This window comes from Patagioenas fasciata, chromosome 7, assembly GCF_037038585.1.
Source record: "Patagioenas fasciata isolate bPatFas1 chromosome 7, bPatFas1.hap1, whole genome shotgun sequence".
In the NCBI taxonomy this organism is placed as follows: domain Eukaryota; kingdom Metazoa; phylum Chordata; class Aves; order Columbiformes; family Columbidae; genus Patagioenas; species Patagioenas fasciata.
The window spans coordinates 22674974-22694055 of record NC_092526.1 but is presented as its reverse complement, the minus strand read 5'-3'; the positions used below and the strand labels follow the sequence as shown (position 1 = coordinate 22694055).

General features: G+C 38.8%; 1 protein-coding gene across 13 annotated transcripts in view; it reads right to left on the bottom strand.

Moving 5' to 3' along the window:
- The window catches only part of RAPGEF4 (Rap guanine nucleotide exchange factor 4), a 145128-nt gene that overhangs the window by 16538 nt on the left and 109508 nt on the right, over positions 1-19082 (bottom strand). For 11 of the 13 annotated variants that reach the window (XM_071811086.1, XM_071811084.1, XM_071811085.1 and 8 more), the window contains 10 exons: positions 17734-17822; positions 15378-15456; positions 10975-11125; positions 9561-9649; positions 9059-9089; positions 8729-8807; positions 6774-6920; positions 5489-5586; positions 2365-2490; positions 1724-1902 (listed from right to left, as the gene is read on the bottom strand). In XM_071811086.1, the coding sequence (XP_071667187.1) occupies positions 1724-1902; positions 2365-2490; positions 5489-5586; positions 6774-6920; positions 8729-8807; positions 9059-9089; positions 9561-9649; positions 10975-11125; positions 15378-15456; positions 17734-17822 (1068 nt within the window). Of the gene's footprint in view, positions 1-1723; positions 1903-2364; positions 2491-5488; positions 5587-6773; positions 6921-8728; positions 8808-9058; positions 9090-9560; positions 9650-10974; positions 11126-15377; positions 15457-16747; positions 16963-17733; positions 17823-19082 lie in introns of those variants that run through there. The other 2 variants (XM_071811094.1, XM_071811095.1) reach the window with 2 other exon arrangements.

Sequence of the window (19082 nt, the reverse complement as noted above, 5' to 3'; positions counted from 1 at the left end):
GAGTCTAGTACTTCCAGGTAGGGTAAAGTTCTCATTAGGTCTCAAGGATCTTCACAAGCAAAACTTCCTCAAAGATATTGCTTCAAGGCCTGGGCCTGCATCTTTTGATCCAATTCCTTGGCTTTTTCTCCCCTCTAACTTGGGTGCACTTTGTGTTTGTTTTACCGCAGGCTGCAGCACCTGTTACCATGGCAGCCCTGCACGGAGGGCAGCAGCCTGGTAAAACTTCCCAGCGCCTTTCCAGTGGCTGCAATTAAACCTGCCCACTCCGTTTGTGCAGAGGAAAATCTTGTGCTTTGGATTTCTCTGCTTTTAGGAGACAAAGAGAACTCAGCAGAGCAGACCGCTTTTAGCTACTTATTTTTAGCATTGTAGTGATACCAGAAACATGGAAGTAAACAGGAGGTTGTCAAGCTGTTGTAAATAGCATAGGATTAAACCCATGACACTGAGGAATCCCCAAGCTAGGGTGGTTTATTAAGGAGATATTTAACTGTAATTTTTAGGATACTTGATTTCAAGTGTTTATGGAAATTACTACTGTAATTTAATTTACCACATTTCAATGTTTTCCCATTTCATGCCTCTGAGTTTAGAAAAGACCCCGAGGCGTCAGTGTGTGGGTGCCACTGCCCTCTCCTGGATGCAGCCGCCAGACGGGCGGCTCACTCCCTGCAATGAGAGAATGGAATATGCAGTATATATATTTTTAGAAACTAAAGAGGTAAATTCTGTCCTCTGTTCCAAATGTAAACCTGATCCTACATGCCCACTACTAGATGTGAAAAATGGTCAGCTTCCACCAACCATAACCTGTCAGGAGGGCCCGAAGCCATGCCGAGTTTCAATTAGACCATTGATTTCAGCCATGTGGAATTAGTAATTGACAGGAGGTTGGCATCACAGCTCTAAAAGTAATCTCTTCCTGCACACAACCACATTTAATGATGCAAAAATGTTAAAACTCGTGGTTTAACTGCGAGTAATAGCTGCTTTGTTTGGTACAACTGCCTGAAGGCCTCTGGTCACAATGCCCAGAGTTACAAACACTTAAACTGGCAGGTCCTCACTGCACACCTCAGCAAACCATTTGCTCAGACAGCAAGGAATGTGATAAACACACCACAAACTGTAAATGAGAGAAGAGGGTAATACTGATAAAAACCTGTAGCTGTTAGTAACAAAAGACAACACTCATATTGTTGCATTTTTAAACAAAACTATTAGAAAAATATCCCAATCAGAATGAAAGTTAGCATGAGCCTTATCATCCCCGTACAACATCTCTTTGCTCTCCACTCTTGGTTTTCCTACTTGGGGCAATTCTGAGGATGGTTTTCCTGAACACAACCAGAAATACTTCTGTTCTCAGGAAAACTAAGGCTCAGTTTTGTTAATATTTACTAATTCAGATATTAATATTTGCTAATGCATGTAAGGATAAAGGGAGGATTCTCCTAATGAACTGAAATGTATCTGCTCACAAATTTGATTTGAAAACATGGCCATAGATCACAGGTCAAGGGACAATGGAGAGCAGGACAAGAAAGAAGAATATATACTAACAAGGTTCCATACAGTCCTCTAATGAAATGGACAGAATTACCAAACAGAGGATATTTTAACCTTTACTCTTTGTGGTTGTCTGTAAATAAAAGAGAAAAATAACAACAATTTATAATACTGAATCTCATTTCCAGGTCACAGACGATTGTATACTTACTGGGCTGCAATCTTAATATACTTCTTTAACAGCTGAACACGCTTGCTGAGTTGAGAGCAAAGACAAATCTCAGTGACCACCCAGAACTGTATTTCATTAAATCTTCTCAAAAACAAGTCCAGATTTGCCGTGGTCTTTTTAAAATTGTGCCTTCCAAAAGTGTGATAGATCAATTCCAGCTAGAAAAAAGAAAACAGTTTGGGATTATTTTTGCAGAAATCTCATCTGTCGGACAGAGGAAAGATGCTAAGAATGAGCAGGTAAGTATCTAGTCTGAAATTTGCTCTGCAGTTTATGTTTATTGCTGTACAGATGACAGGATTTGGGTTACAAATCCAGTAGACAATAGCTGAGGCATACTAAAAGCATGACTATAGACTATTTATAAATAGGTTAATATCTTAAAGCATACAAAAGTAATCCAATAAAAAGCACATGTTCAGGAGAAGTTTAACTTTATCTTAGGATTCTGCCTACAAAATTAAGAATGCCTTATAATTCCCAACCTTGTAGGTGGCTTTATTTTAGTATTTGTGAATATCAAGCTTAGAGAAAGTTTTGCAAATAACGCACAAACCTACAATGTGCAGCTAAACATTTTCTCACAGATTCTAATCTGCTGAACAGATAGATCCTCATACCTCATGCACACAGTTGAAGAGCTCCCAGTCATAAATTGTCATCTGATGTGCTAAGTCTTTGGAGCTCATCAGTTCAAATGTTCCCACTGTACCAGCAGATGGTCCTTCTTGTTCAGGTAATGGTGCCTACAAATGGAAAAATGGTATAAAAATACTTCAGAAATACTAAATTACATGACTGGTTCTTTTCTTTCATAAAGTTGTGAGCACTTTCCTAAGTATGTTTCTAATACAACAACTGAAATCTGCTTTTAACCACAGGCTGGCATTAGGAAATGAGAAGCCCTGCACAAAATCAGTACCCACTATGCACAGGATAGTTAGGAAAATTCTGAAAGCTCTTCAGAGGCACTGCAAGGAAATAAAACAGACTGTTCTCAGTGTGTTATTTTTAGCATTGTTCTAAAATTTGAAGCCAGAAATAAATACTTCAATACACGTTGTGCTAACTAAAGCATGTCTGTTTGTTTAGAAGCACAGGTCTTTCCACAAAGCTTTTGTTACCAGTTTCCTTTTTCACATACAGAAATAATTAGGACACAAAGCACAAGCCAAATTCTTTTGCAAATTATTGATTCTAATGATGAGAATTATTACATCTGCCATATTTCACAAATCTGCAGTGACTGCAAGTTCTTCTAATAATTTATAAAATAAACCTCATACTTTCTCTTTGACAGTGCAGGGATGCATGCCTTGTGATTGCAAAACTCCTGACTATGCCAATTACATGCACACAGTCTTGCGAGAAATAATCCCTTAAATCATTCAAGTATAAAACATTTTTGAAAGACACTTCCATACCACCCCATTAATGAGACGTGATCTATAGTTTTGCACACAAGTAAATCTTAAGGAGAGATATTTAAAACATGGCTTGAGATCAAGTCAGATCTGATATAGTCTGTTGTATCTGTTAGGGTCAAAGTGTTTGAACCAGCTCTGCTAAATGCCCAACTAACAGGTCTCTTGCAAATTCAAATGCATTACATCAGTAAAGCTCCCTGTGAACCCACACTTTAATTGCTGTGTTTCCAGGAGAGGGCAGTAGACTTCACTGACAAGTTTCCTTCGCAATTTCTCACAGGGTCTTTGTTAGATAATTACAGAGCAGGGAACTGTCAACAAGCTCCTTTCCGAGTACAAACTCAGAATCTGCAAGATTAACAGACCACATTTACATACCGCACTATCAAAAATGAGCTTGCTGAATGAACCCCCTTTTATATAAAAACATTATATTATTAATAGAAAAAGAACTGACTGAATTAATACATCAAGTCACTTTCTTAATAACATACAGTAGGTAGGAACTTCTCTAGGAGTTCGTGCTTTGTTCTCTAGGGAAAACTTGTCTTCCAAATCTCATCATAATACAAAATAATTAAAAATAATCAAACTGAACCACAGGCATTTTTACCTTAAAAGCTCCATCTACAATTTTAAGAAATGGTGTATATAAGCAAAGTATCAGCTAAAAACATCAGGAAAACGATCAGTCTTACAACAGCCTGAAGACTGTCCTGAATTGGGATTTGAGCAAATACAAAATTTCTTTAGTTTAAGACAGAGTGTGATTTAAAAGTACAACAGTTTTGTCTAGAAAATACTCATTTGTGGAAATCTGTGGCAAGAGAATTGCCCATGGACTGAAAGAGGGCTTTTTTCCCCTATTTGGACACAAACACAACATAGCCGTTACCATAACAAACACATACTTTCTAAGGTTAGGGAAGAAGCACTTAGATGTAAACTGATTGCATATTTGAAAATTCATCTAACCCAGAACAATTTTCACATGGGAACTACCAAGTGTCATATGAATAGATGTACATGCGCAGGCAGCAGCCAGAAATTGGAATGTGAAAGGATTAAACTGTGAGGGAGGTAAGGTTGTAATGTTTTTCAGTTTGTGTATACCTCTTTGAAAAAATGCAGCTGATAAGGGGATCTAACCTGTTATGCAGTGCTGAGGACATTTTTTAAGGTGCTGAGTGTTTCTCCCTAATTCTCACTGAAGTCAGCCCACTTGATGAAAACTAGCACACTGCAGCCCTGTATCTTAGAGCCCCCTGTGGCATTTTGAGCACTTGATCCATGGTAAATAGCACAGGGGAAAAGGCACAGAAAGTCATGACAATTTGCTGCCAAAGCTATGTCTACACAGACAACACAGGGCCGTACAAAAATACCCAGTGTAGTTGGACTGATGCAACACCCCTGCTTTAGAGAAGCATGCCCCATGGGGGTATCTACTTGGCAGGATTAATTAACCTTAAGGGAACACCAGAATTTAATAAACTGAACAAGAGGTATCTCTGCATGGAACTACAGTATGCTGGATGTGCATTCCCTGGTTGCTAAATTGAAAGCAGCGGCAGAGCATAGATTTTACCATATCTATAAAAGAAATCAGGCATACATACTAAGTGGCTTGTTAAAAGCATACAGGAGGCTGAAACAAGGCTAGGAGTAATAGAGTTCATGCTGACATGACTTGGCAATGACATTTGTTTTTAATGAAATAAAAGGAACAAAAAGTACAGTCAAATCAAACTCTATAAAAGCAGACCCCATGGAGATCGTTAGAATTACTGTATAAACTGTAAGTACTTAGGAGCAATTCTACTTTAAAAAACCCCAGTCTTTCTACCAGGAATATTTTCTGTGATTCTTCTTAGAATAATCTGAGATTTTGACACAGTGTTTTGTGTGGCTGAGAAAGAAAGGATTTTAAGGAATTTACTGTTGAAATCAAGTCTCCTGAATGCTTTAATCTATCGTCAAGAATATATCCCCGGGGCCTTGAGGAGATAATTCTGTAATCAGGAATTACGGCATGTCTTAGTGGCAATATTCAGCTCTTTCTACATGCTCAGTGTGACACAGAGAATACTGGGAGCAAGTACTGTCCTATGGATCAGATGGATTTCTGCTCTAGTTTAGGAAATTATAACATTACCTTGTTTCAATTTCAAGGCTCATTCCCTAGCACTGTGGCAAGCCCTTTGTTGTGAATGTTTCCACTAGCTTCTACCAAAAGCAGTGATCATACAAAAAAAGCCAAGTGTTCGAATAAGCTGAAGCACTGCACTTTCTGACACCTGCATACATACATACATACCAATGAATCAAACTGGTCACGCGGGCAAGCGAACAGCCGTCCATTCACACTGAGAGTTGTAAACACTGAAACATCATGAGGTTTCAGCACAACTTTTTCTGTAAACAAGAAACAAAAGATTGTTTATTACACATATGTAGAATTTATAGCAGGGCTGATCCAATAGATTACACTTTCTGGGAACAAATTTTGCACAGTAAACCAATGTCAAGGATACAAAATAGATGACAACAAGGTCCTCTTTATTGAAGACAAGCTCAGCCCAAACCAGTGTCCTATAGGACTGGCATACAGAACTAGAATCCCAGCTCCAAAGTGTACAGACAGGTGAAGAAGTCTGTGCTGCCACCTCCAGAAACTACCTAAAAAAATCAGCCATAATTAGGGACTCCATTCCTTCTTCTCTGAGCTGTAAGCATTTGGAGAGCTGTTCTTAATAGAAATTGCCTTGGAAGACAGTAAGTACAAAAGGAGGTGATGAAATGCAACCGCATTCAAATCTCATTACAGCAGTTCTAAAACTGCATCACATCACAGGTAAAAAAAAAAAGATAATGAAGTAACTTACAAAACAGTCTCTTCCAGCATGCACTGGCTGTCAGCAAATCTGACAATAAAAAATTGCTGCAACTGCAAAAACCAGAGCTGCCTGGTGTCAGTTCTCAGGAAGTGAGCTGGTTTTGGCAGGCATCACTGTTTACAAAAATGCCTTCCAACACAGCTCTCATTAGCTCTGTGTGTGTCCACACAGTCATATTCAACCAGAGAGCTTCAGCAACACCAATTCTCCAGCCAAAGTCACCTTGCAGTTACTCTCCCATTTCCACAGCCTACAGCAAGGGGCTGACTCTTCACTCTGTGCCATCACGAGGTCAGTGGGCTTGGCACTCAGTTGCATGGACAGAGCAGCCAAAATGGTAGTGACCACTGCTGGAACGTCTCCACACACTGTTTTCTGCTGTTGCTGATCCATATGTCTAGCCTGACATTATCCATTATTACCTCATATTTCTGTTGTTAAAAATTCTTACAATTCTTATAGTGAACGAAACTTGGGGCAACTCAGCTCTCTAACATGCAGATACACAAACTTCTCAATTTTGCCTGTCCCCTATGTGAGCTTCAGTCTGTGCCTGCAGTAGGGAAAGGATTTGCCTCTTAGACAGAATTTGTGTGGCAGTCGAACAAGCACATAGATATAAAAGCCCTGACTGAATTAGTCTTTCACTCCTCCTGACATTCTGCTTCACCCTGAGAAGTGTTTAAGATGATGCAAATACAGTACCTCCTCCTGAGCTCATCTTTACTATGATGAGGCCTTCTCCAGAACCCAGCTTATCTGCTACTGCGCTGATCACTTCCTTCACAGAGGAAGACACTGGTACCCGGATCGTGGTATAGGTTTGGTCTATGCAGTGCACCTTAAACAGAACTAAAGAAAAAAAGATTGCGCTGTGTATGCCATGTGTAACAACCACAAAGGCTTTACTGTATGAATTACTTTCACTTCAGTAACCACTTCTCACAAATGAAACAAATAATGCAACAATAAATCACAACAGTTTTGATAGCTCCCCATTCCTCAGATGTTCCAGTACAGAAATCTCTGATTTCCCAGAGCTTTTAGTAAACCATGAAGTACTAGTGTTTCAGTATTGCTACAGTATTTATGGATGTCAGTTTAATCTGGCACTTTGTTATGTTTCAGACATTATAATATTTTAAATCAACCCTTCTTTTCAAGAGTCAGAAAAACTGGCTGCAAGCTCTCTTAATTACAGCAAAATACTTTTCATATTTACAAAATAGATTTTCAAATAGTTTTGGTTACAATCAGAACTTAAACCAAAGTGTGTTGCAACCTGTTTGTTACAAGCAAGTACATACCTGATGAATCAAGAATGTTGTAGATTAGGAAGACAAATACTCTAACAATAAGAATACACTTGAGTGTACTGTACAAAGTGGCCCATGGAGTGACAAGTGAACCCAAGCCTCTGGCTGCCTAGAAATCAGCATGATAGCACCTTAGCCTGCAAAATGCAAGGCATCCTGAAGTGACATGAATTTAAGACAGAAGAAGTTAGGAAAATACTCCTTCACCTCAGCTGTCAAGCCAAGCCAAGCAGTCCCTGGGGTTATAGCTGTCCATGGATTGTCATGTTCAGTGTGCTGCCTGTCCTACAAGTGGGAAAGGTGCAGCCACACAAAAGGGGCAGCTGGTGCCTGCCCACAGACACAGGCAGCAGTAGTTCCCCTGGCAGCAGCAACTACTTTGCACTTTGTAGACCTGGAGGTAGCACTGACAGGGACAACAGAAGCTGCACGCCTGGCAGGGTGGCTGCTGTTCATACGTCGTTACTTCCAGTTTTTCAAATGGCTTTTCTGTTGGTTTGATTTATGCCACCAGCTTTCTCAGCTATGTGACCTCACATTTTGTTCCTTTTATTTTTACGGTTGTTCACTAGCAAGAGCTATCCTTTAATATCAAACACCTTGAAGCAGAAGCTATTTTCTGTGATGAAGATACACCAAAACAACCATTGAGGAACTGGCCCTAGCAGTTGCAAAGAAATCCTCAGATTTGAGCTTTAAGGGGCATGTATCTTTGTTTACAATGAACAGATCTCATCAGCAGAGCTCAGGATTTTGTTCACATAACAGTACTTTAACCTGCCTGATGAAAAGGACAATACGAAAAGCCAATACAACTGAAAATGATATTCTGATACACTGCAGTAAATTTTACCTTAATCTCTTCAGAGAATCAAACAATAGCAATAGGGCACACCAACAGATTTTGTCTTTAGACTGTGTGCCACAGGGCAGAGATCCACGCCATGGTTATCTGCTCCACTCCTATCTCGCAAAGGAACAGCTGTACATATTAACTCAAACTGCACAGGGGAGACAGACGCTCAAACATGACCTTCAGCACCCACTATTTATTGCACTGCCGTTACCCGCATGGACACATCTGTACTGGTTCTTCCCTCTTTTGTTCATTCTCTATTTTAAAAGTTTTTACATCTTCCTCTGCAGAAGCAGAGTGTTTGATAGCACAAGTACCTAAGGGATAAGACAAGGAGCACTTCAAAGCAATGATGGAGAATGTTTGGATAGCAAAAGCAGTTTGCTTCAGGCCAGGTACTTCTCTTTATTTTTAGACCTTTTTTTTTTGAGAGAGACAAATTTATTGCAAATCTCAGTGGCTCAATAAAACTTTGCAGAGGAGCTCACCTTCATCGCTGCCCCTGATAGGCTGGCGTTTCTGCGCTCTGTCATCACTTGTGTTGAACAGCTGCAGAAGAACTTTGTGCTGAAAATGAATCATCAGGATTCACATTAATGTGAAAAGAAACATTATGGAGTAGATATGAGCTACAGTAGATCTCTTATGAATGGCAGGAAAAAGAGTAGCAATGTGAAATTTGACACAATGTTAAAAGTTATTTCTCGATGTGTTGTTTTAATATATCCATGATTACTGAACAGATGCTTGTGGATTTGCTGTGCTAAAGCTAAATTTTCTAAATTAAATTTAGAAAAGAGGCAAATAAATTATCTTACCTTCTTTTGTGGTGCTTTGGGTTCTTCAGAACTATAAAAAGGTAAAGCATAGAATATATAATTTAATATAACCTGAAAGATTTTGTTTACAAAATCACCTATAGAACATGGAGCAATTGTCAAACTACAACATAAAACTATTAATGTTTGCACATATGAAAAAGATGACTAGATGGTACCATAGTTAATTTACGACAAAGGCAAGGAAAATACTACATAAAGTCCATGTAAGCATGAAATGAGCATTCAGTTTAGTTTGAATAGTGTGTACATAATTTCCTGTTCCTTCTGTCAACCTTTTAATGAAAGTTTGGTGTTTGCAAGAATGATGTGGAAGAGAGGGACATAGACATTAATCCAAACCAGCCTGCATGCAAACATTCAGTCTTGTGTGACTGAGTGCCATTCATAGAACAGATTTTTAATACTATGTAATACATTTTCTTCATCTATTCACTGAGAAAAAGGGCAAGGGGAGGAAAGGAGCAAAAACTGTGCTTACACTTGCTTTACAATTTTCTCTAGCTCTGGAAGTTGCTCCTTCAGTGCTGCAATCATTCTAGTATCATCTGATACAGATACATAAAATTCCTGTAAATGATACAGAATAGTCTTTAAATAACTATAGGGGTAAATGAGCAGTACTCAGAGAGAGGATTATGAGATGATATCTGATAGCTTAATGATTATAAAGAATGATAATCTGCATAGAGGAACACATGCTGGGCCCAACCCTCTATTACTTCTACTTGTTTACATCCAGCTGATTTAAAGCAAGAGTTCCACATGCAGAAGGGAAGCCTGATGAGGCTCCTTAGCTCACTGTGTAACCACCGACTGCTTGTGCAAAAACTGCATTTTCAGACTGTCAAGGATAAAGATAATTCACAAGTAATCTGGTACAACAGATGTTTTTTACCCACTGTTGTTTTAGTCCTTGGTGGTTCATTTGCTACTGAGTTGTTGATTCTCAGCTGTTCCCATCTGCTATGATATTACCCTCCTTTCAACCCTAACCAAACCTCTTCCTGCCACACCTACATAAAATTGACCCAATGAAGGACCTATGTGCTTGCAACTAGTCATTGTCCTTTAACATCTGGACTAATGAAAGACATTATGTTTGTCTCCAAAGCTTGTCTATTATGAACAGCTTTCCCATATGGGGTTGCTAGTATATATGTTTATCATAATTAAAGTCCCTCTCTATTCCCCTCTACTAACACTTAGATTCAGTTTTAAGCTCTTTGGGGCATGAACTTACATTCAGCAAGTAACATACAGAATTGTGATCCATAAACACATTATATAATAATAACAGCAATCACAACAACTTAACGTGACATTGCCAGTGCATCTTATTGTGGAAATACAAAGATATGGTATCTACCACAAACACCTTACAACCGATGTCTGAGGAATTAAAGGATTTTAAGGGATCAGAAGGGTTCTGAAGACAAAGATCTTAAGTTCCAATAGCTGCAGTACAGCTTTCACTCAAATGGAAAGGACTTTTTAATTTGTAGAGTAAGAACCTTCCAGTTCCTTCCTGGCACACCTCAGGCAGGCATAAACAGCCTCCCAGTTCAGTCTGTAGAGCCTCTGAACTATCCACAAGAAAATACTAAAAAAAGTAAATTCATCTATTGCTATAAAGCAATCTACTCATGCAGTGCTTTGAAAGGGGTCTGCCAGAGCAGATGTTTTCAGAGGTCCAGAGGCTGACAATGGTTTGAGCACTGTTGTAGCGTGTATACTGCCTGCAGCTAACACCAAGAAAACAGAGTTACCAGTTTGCACTTTGAAATGACCCACTTCTCTCCAGTTCACAACAGAATTCTACAGACCACGAACAGGCTTTCAGCTTATCTTGATCAATAGGTACTTTTCAGTACAATGATACAATTGCTTCATACCTCCAAAAAGGCCATTGCTGCTTCATCTTCTTGTAGTAAATCTCCATATAAAGCAGCCCACTGCAGAACCAGTCGAATGACTCGTCTCTTATTGTTGAGGGCATAATCCATTTTCTCCTGCTCTGTTCCCTGGGAAGGCTGGGCATGATAGGTGCCACGGTGTCAAGGAAAACACTCAGTGATTGAAAATATCAAAAGCAGTATGCATTCACAAACAACTGACTTCCAACAAACCATTTTCAGGGTGTTCAAACACAACTTTCCAACATACACTTTTGATTTCTGACTGCTGCTAGCATAAAGACTTGTGAACCTTTCACGTTCATACTAAAAAGTATGAAGAGAGAGAATTCTGTAAAGAGCACCAGAATGATGAGAATCCCACCACAGAGACTGTTGCTGTAGGGGAACAGAACAGAAATGATACTTGGAACAACAGAGAAGACAATTAACCATGGAGACTGAAGAAGGGTATTTCTCCTTGTTCTTCTTTGGAGACAGTTGAAGAAAAAGAAAAACGTCACTCCATGTTTATTAATAATTCCAGTCTTCCGTTTGTGAGAAAGACTACTGGAATCAGCCCCCAGTGTTACTAGTTTTATTTTCAGAAGTTGCTGTAACCCAAGGTGAACTACAGTCCCATTATGGTAGGGGGATGTGGAAGTTTACAGCCTGGACAGAGACATAGGGTAAAAGAATATATTCTGTAATAGCCTCATCTTACATATGAAGCAATCAGAAGTTTCCACGCTATCAAATAAAGCGTATTTGGGACACAATACTTTGTGATAGTTATTTTGTGATCAACAATAAGAAAAAATAGGAAACATTTCATTGACCTTTTTCAAGATGAAGTACCAACACTCCAAAAATACGCCAATAGCATAAAGGCCAAAAGTAATATTTATTGAAAGGAAGAAACCAAGAAAAAAGTAAAGGCAGAATGGACAATAAACTGAGATAATTTCAGCCTTTACCCTTTCTTCCTGGATACCAAAATTTGGATTCTGGATTGTTATGAATAATACTATTCCCAATTATATAGCAACAATTAATATGAAAATACTGCCATTCTTTCACTGACCGTGAAGTCCAGCATCCTTTCTGTGTGCACTTTCAGTTGCTCTAACAAACGATTTAACAATTAGAAAATAAAAATATTAATTAGAAATCAAAATGATCTAAGATATTTATCTTAGACTTCTCATTTAGAAACATTTCTCTAACAAATGCTAACATACTTAATACTAATAAAATATAATGGGAAAAAGTATCTATTAACTCACAGTTTCCAAACTATCCTCCTGCCAAAACCCCTGCAGAGATTTGATGTGCTACCAGGGTTACTGGGGCACTCAACTGACTGACAAACTTTTAGAAATCTGCATTTTAATTTCATTTGGAAAGGTTTAAAATTACTAGAAAACTAAACACGTCAGTACATTTATGGGAGTAAATAAGTCAAAGGGTCATAAGAAGTAAATAATATATTGTAAGCTATGTGCTCTAATGTCTCAGGGAGCAAGTTTAATATTCTACTGAGTAATTTTTCTCATGCCATTTTTACCTTTCAAACACTGTAATTATTTCATGTATTTTTACTTTCTTATTAACTGATTCACTGCAGGCACTGGTAATTTTTCTGTATTTTTACTGCTCATTTATATTAATTGCTCTTTTATTACTATTATCACAGGGAATGTCAATTAAGGGTTCTCCAATTTTTACAGGGCCTACAGGATGCAGCTTCACTGCAGACTCCAATCAGAAGTAAAACATCATGTACATTTGCAACAAGCGTCAGATAATTGCAAAATAGTTATCAACACCAACATGGTTAGAGTTCAATATATATATTTCTAGTTATGCCTAGCATATGCTAGGAAACTGGAGCAATTCTTGAGTCTGCTTTTCCTCACATGGGAACACTTAGCCATATCGGGAACTGTGCAAAATCAGCACCCATTACTACTGGCATGATGGTGATGGCGGCTCACAAAACATTCATAAGCGTGCCAGAGGACTATCATGTACAGAGACAAAAGAGGCGTTCATACTTCATAAGTATTTAGACAGTGCTCCTTTAAAGATGCACACCTGCTCCCACACTTCCACTATCCCAAGTGCACTTTTGGAGGTGCTACTGTCTTTCAAGTTTTCTTTTGGGCTTTGTCCTGCCTCCCTCTAGCAAGCTGTAGCTTGGAGAATCTCTCCATTTCCAGTTCTGTGAAGAAGAGAGGGAAATAGGTGCCTTGGTCCAACACACAGGACAGGGGACCATCACCTTTACTTCCCTATAAAAAAGAACTATGTGATTTTTTTTTAAATTAAATATTGCAGAATCCATATACTTTAGTGACCAAAAAAAAGAGTGGTGTGCCAAGGGACAGCACAGTCTAAGTGCTGAATCCACAGCAAGCAATTATATTACTTAGCCAAAATGGTGCACTCATCCATTCCTTTCAGGAGTGAAGAACTTACAGATGACAAACGCTGCTGTATAAGAAGTGAAAACCCAAATAATTTACACCCTGTACTATGCTTGAAAGCACTACAGTGATATAGTTCTACTCATACTTGCATGCTGCCAGCTATAACAGTATCGTAAGTGGGTGTAGGAAAACAGACTTGTATTGATTTAAAATCAGAAGCTGGAGCAAAAACAGTGTCTCTGACCTTACTTCTTTTTCTGTTTCTGTTTTAATTTCCTCACTGAGCATAACTAATCTCTCCTTAGTCTCACAGCACTGGCAAACAATTTTGTGAGTGATTTTGCTCAAAAAAGATGAGCTTTGTTAGCAACCTTTCAACTCTAATGATACATTTCAATGGTACAATCAACAGAGCACAGTTTGATTTTCCATATTCAGAATGGACCAAATAAACGATAATTCGGCTCTAGGAAAAGCTGACACTAAAGCTGTGGGATACCAGTTACTTCCAGCCCTCCTCCTCCTCTCTGAAAAGAATTAGCACGATGCCTGCCATGACCCACTTGAGACCTTGAGCTCTTACCCTCCTCTCCAGAATAGATTGACAAGTGAATATATGTACGTGACACTATCACTTTGATCTTCAGAAAAGCTTTTCCGCTATTATCAATTAGGTCCATTTTGCTTATATGCCTGATTTTCCCACTTATTGGATATCAGAGGTATGCTGTTATACCTGAGGAAAGACAAGCCCGAGTCTCAAATGGACTGATTGAATACTATGAGCTAGATAAATCAGGAAAAAAAGTGCTGTCCTTTTCTTCCCTCCCCTTCTCAAAGCTGTCAGCAACAGCATTTCATAATACTTGTGATATCCAAAACTATGTGGTTTTGGAAAATGTATTTGTTTCAGGTGTATGAACAATTTTCTGCACAGCAGTTTTATGGGTCCAAAGGTTTTCAAAACAATTACTGTCCTTGCTAGGAGTAACACAAATGGATTCTCAAGCTTGCCAGACAAGGACACGATGCTCTATTTTGTGGTTACAGGGTGTTAGCTTTCCCAGATGTCACTCGCCCCACTGAGCTTCAAGGAAAGCACACTTTCACACCAATCTGATTCTAAAACAATAAACAGGGAATTGAAGTTATTATACCCCTGTCAGAATTCTATAAAACAGAAAACATTATATGTTTATTTAATGCTCCCCATCACTTGATAGCTTCAAGTCACTGTGCACAAGGAAAACTCTCAGTGCCCAACAGCTCCCCAGACTAAATGACCTGCCAGTAACTGACTGATGACATTTCACAGACTCCTGTACAACATGCAGAGAGCACCAGAGTCACCTCAAGCCCTCAATGCTATCCACTGTAAGCTCTCATCTCCTAGGTATTCACATGCAATTGAAGTTTCTTGCAGTTTGTTAACATTTTTTATAGACTATTATCATAGAAAATTATTTTTTTATTCATAACCGTCATGATAGCACCTAGGAATTACTTATTCATTATTCTACAGGTTTAGGTACCCTTTTGCTTGAGGCAGTTTATGGCTTGTAATCTGGAAAGTGCACCATTGAAATCACCAAAACATAACAATCTTAGTTAAAATCTAGATGCTGTAGTTCATCCAAAAAGAAGACAGATAGAAAGGATACAGGAAGGGTAATTTGAACTTTTATGTAATTTCACTTACCTCGTGGAGGGACAGTACATTTATTTCCCTTAGAAATAGTAATCAGCACAGGAAAGACAGTTTTCATGCTCTGTTGCTGTATATCATTATGGGTACACACCACCCGTTTCAGAGTTGTTGAGCTATGGACAGCTGTCAGTCAGACACAGAAGCTACTCGTGAGGCGAGGCCTCCATGAAATGTGAGGACTTCTTGAGAGAGAGAAGCTGCAGTCTCATCACTGACAGGAATAGCTGTTAAAGGGACACAACTTTTTCCTTACAAAAGGATATTGTGCCATCAAGGCTGGGCAGAGCTGACTATTTGGCATAAAAACACAGTGCATCATAATAAAATCATTTAAAACAGAATCTGAAAAAAAAAAAAGAAGAAATAAAACAGTCAATTAAACCTTTGCAAACAGCTTGGGGATCACAAGGATGAGTTTTCTTTCAGCTAAAATATCTTATTAGCCCTCTGCAGATAATAAAGGGGTCTTTTTGCACTTTGTAGACATTAAATATAAAAATGGGGAATGAACAAATGAGAGATGAAGTATTAAGCTTTTATTCTTGTCTGCATGAATTTTACTGCACTTACGTTAACAGGCATCTGCTTTTGTCAAAGAGAAGTGTGGAAGAGCAAAATAAAAACCCATCTGTGCTGAAGCAAAATACTTGGGTATGCTTCCCTACAATTGTAGAGATCTCAGCAACAGCAGAATCAAACCTCTACCACACCTGGCTGCCTAAGAAGTGCTGCTGCATTTGGATTTAGGGAACTACCAAACAGCACATTTAGTATAAACTACACAGGAGAAGGCAAATAATTCCATTCTTTGCTGATTTCCTGGTGATGAGCAGAAGGCCTGAAAAAAGGTAAATGTACAGTCAAATTTCTGGTTTTATTTTGACTTGGAAGAATCTCAGCTGCTAGATTTACATTAAAACAGATATGAACAATATGACTGACATTTTCTCCATTAAAAAAAAATAGCAGGCTCTTTTTTCTGTGATGAGATGTGGTAGTTCTGGTGTAAATCCCAGTTTGCCTTATGCTTGTATTTGTGGTAACAAAAGGATTTTTAAAGCCTGGCTGCAGAGGCCAGAATAAGTTTGGCACTGAAAACTTGATTTTACTTTAAAACTAGGCAAGGAAAGGAATCACTGAGAAACAAACAAAATATCCTGGGGTATGATTTCTACAGTGAAACTTTTGAGATGTGAGAAACATTTGAAAACCCTTTAAGTAACAGATATCAGAAAAAATATGGTGAGATAACTGTGTGCTGTAATATTACATCATTGCTTCCACTGTAATTTATATATGAAAATATCTTTCAGTTCACAAAACTCACCTCCGGAAAGGTGGGACTTTTTCTTTGTGTAATATCCAGAGCAAGGTGGATTTTAACTGTTCTTAAATTAAAGGAATGCATAAACTAAATATTCCATTTTTCAGCACTCTTGAGCTTCTATATCCTAAAAATAGCTTTGTGAATTGTGACATTTATACCTATATCCTAGTGGGGTACAAATCTCGTCATTGGATGTTTTGGGGAAAAGTTTTAAAATATTTTAAAAATAATTTGTTTTAAAAAAATTTATAATACATGCATACTATGAATAGTAAATTTGTGATTATATACATGCAGGCTTAAAGAACAACGATCTGCTTGTAATTCTAATAAAAAGGTATCTATGAAAAGAATAATTTTTATTCTTAAAAGTAGTTCAAACACACACTGTTACAGGATTTCTGTAATCGTTCAATGCTTCCACCATTCATGGACCACTATACAGGTTTCTCCAATTTTATGAGGTCAGCAACAGATTAACTGGATTTAAGAACACCTTTGAATATATACTTCTCAGACATCTGCAATGTAAAAGGAACACGCTGAAGCGATATTCTGTAGCCTAATATAAAAGTCTCTACATTACTTTATCATAATTAGGAGGAATTTTTTTGCCTGACCCTTTTTAAAAATTAAAATACTTATTAATAGTAAGTCAGCAAATATCTATATCCCTAGACATGGATTCTCTGTTCTCTTTACACTAGCGAAAAGCAGCCTATTAAGTGCAGCTGCAGCAACCTGCATTCTTGGGACTTGGCCCATGGTGTGCTGAGTTGTCTTCTGAGTAACAATTCTTTCCCTGCGTATGGGAAAGTATCCCAAACAAGTAATTTAAATTGTGATACTTTAAGTGAGATATGGATATGAAAATGTGGCAATATTTATTCTAGCATAACACAATGGCTGGAGGTATCCGGCTAGTTCACAGTATTAAGTGACATCCAGAACAAGAAGTCTGAGGACCACTACCATCGGTTGGTAATGCATGCTCTGAACTGGCCCTACAGTTGTGCCTTATTAAAGTCACGACTAGTGGTCTGGCACTAAGTGGTCTGAGATTTTGCTGTTCTACTTTGAACGTGAAGTACAAATACAGTAGGGCAGGCTAGGAGGAGTGGATTATTCTCTTTAATTCTGGATTTGCTAGGCTTTCTTGGGGTTGTTTCAGAGCAGTTCTTATTCTGGAAAAAACTACCACTAACTGCTTTTCAAAGTGATCACATTGCGGTGTTCCCCCAGCAAGACCATCTTATGAAGTAATAATAACACAGCCTTTGTCATGTAGATACCTGTTGCTTCATTTAAAGTTGCTTCAAGGCGCATGGTTTCTAGAAAGTGCTCTAAAATTTTCTCTGGGGTTCCTGACATCACAATGTACCTGAGGGAGGGAAAGAAGCAGTTAGTGTCTCGCAAGTAAAACAGCTGATCAAGAAGCAGTTGTGTGCCAGTGAGAAGACCCAGATTAACAGGTGCCAGAGTGCAAATTCCTGCTCTGACCAGAATCTCCCAATCTTTTTTGGCTTCCCCACTGTAAAATGGGAGCAACAACACTCTCCACCCTACCCAGGGAGTACAAAGTGACACAAGTACTCCAGTGTAACACCACCATGGTTACACCACAGTCAGCCAAGCTGCGCTGGTGCAAACCTGAGGAAGGGCAGTCGGAAATGCTTCTCCACTGAGAATAAACATCTCGGCAACAACACCAGTTCCCAGTCATTCAAGGGTCCTAACAGACTTCCTGTGAGCATGAAATGAGAACTGGTGTGTACCAATGTCAGAGCAAGGAAACAACTTCCTGCAGCATCACTGAGAACATGGAGGCAGATAATGAAATAGCACACTGTATCTTCAAACTTGTGCAATGCCTCAGATAGTTGAAGAAAGTTTTTCAAGTGGATAATGTTAGGACCGTACCAATTCCTGGAGTACATTTAGGGAGGTGAGGGAACAAGTGCAGTAATCAGGTTTTCCTGCTTCATGCAAAAGCACTGGCAAGATTTTAAGTATGAGCAGAATATCATAGGGTATTGCTAAACTTGTCCTGTCGTCTCTTTTTTTCTTTCCTTTTTTATTTTCCCCTCCATTCTTTCAATTCTTTCAATCTTTGCATCTTTTTTTTCTCTTATTTTTTTTTCCCCCAGAATCCAACTGATGAAGTATGAAACTAAAAAAAAAAAAAAAAAAGGAAAGAAAGAAAGAAAAACCCCGAGAAGTGAAGACACTTTGCTCCTGCTGAGAAATAAGTGGTGAAGTGGTGGAGCTGAGCTCCTGGGAGCTCCTCCTCACTTTGAGCGCTGACCGTCACAGTTCTTTTACTTGCCAACCCCTTTGGAAGAGCTGTATTGATGTCCCAAGAACACAAACACTTGTTAAGCCAGTGCACATTCTCGCAGAGATTCTAACCAAGTGTCTAAGTGAGTGAAGCAGAGAAATCACAGGTTGCTGTACTCTGAATATGAAAGCGAAAATGAACAGTGAAGCGACTCGCAGGGCTGCTGAATTCATCCTGCATGAGTGTGATCACCCATAAAGAGTTAGAGCGAGGGAGTGAGAACTTCAGAGCTAGTCCTGCAAGCGAAGCTGTCTGTTTGAAAGCAGGGCTTGGGAGCTGTGCAGGAGCCGGGCTTCCTCAGCA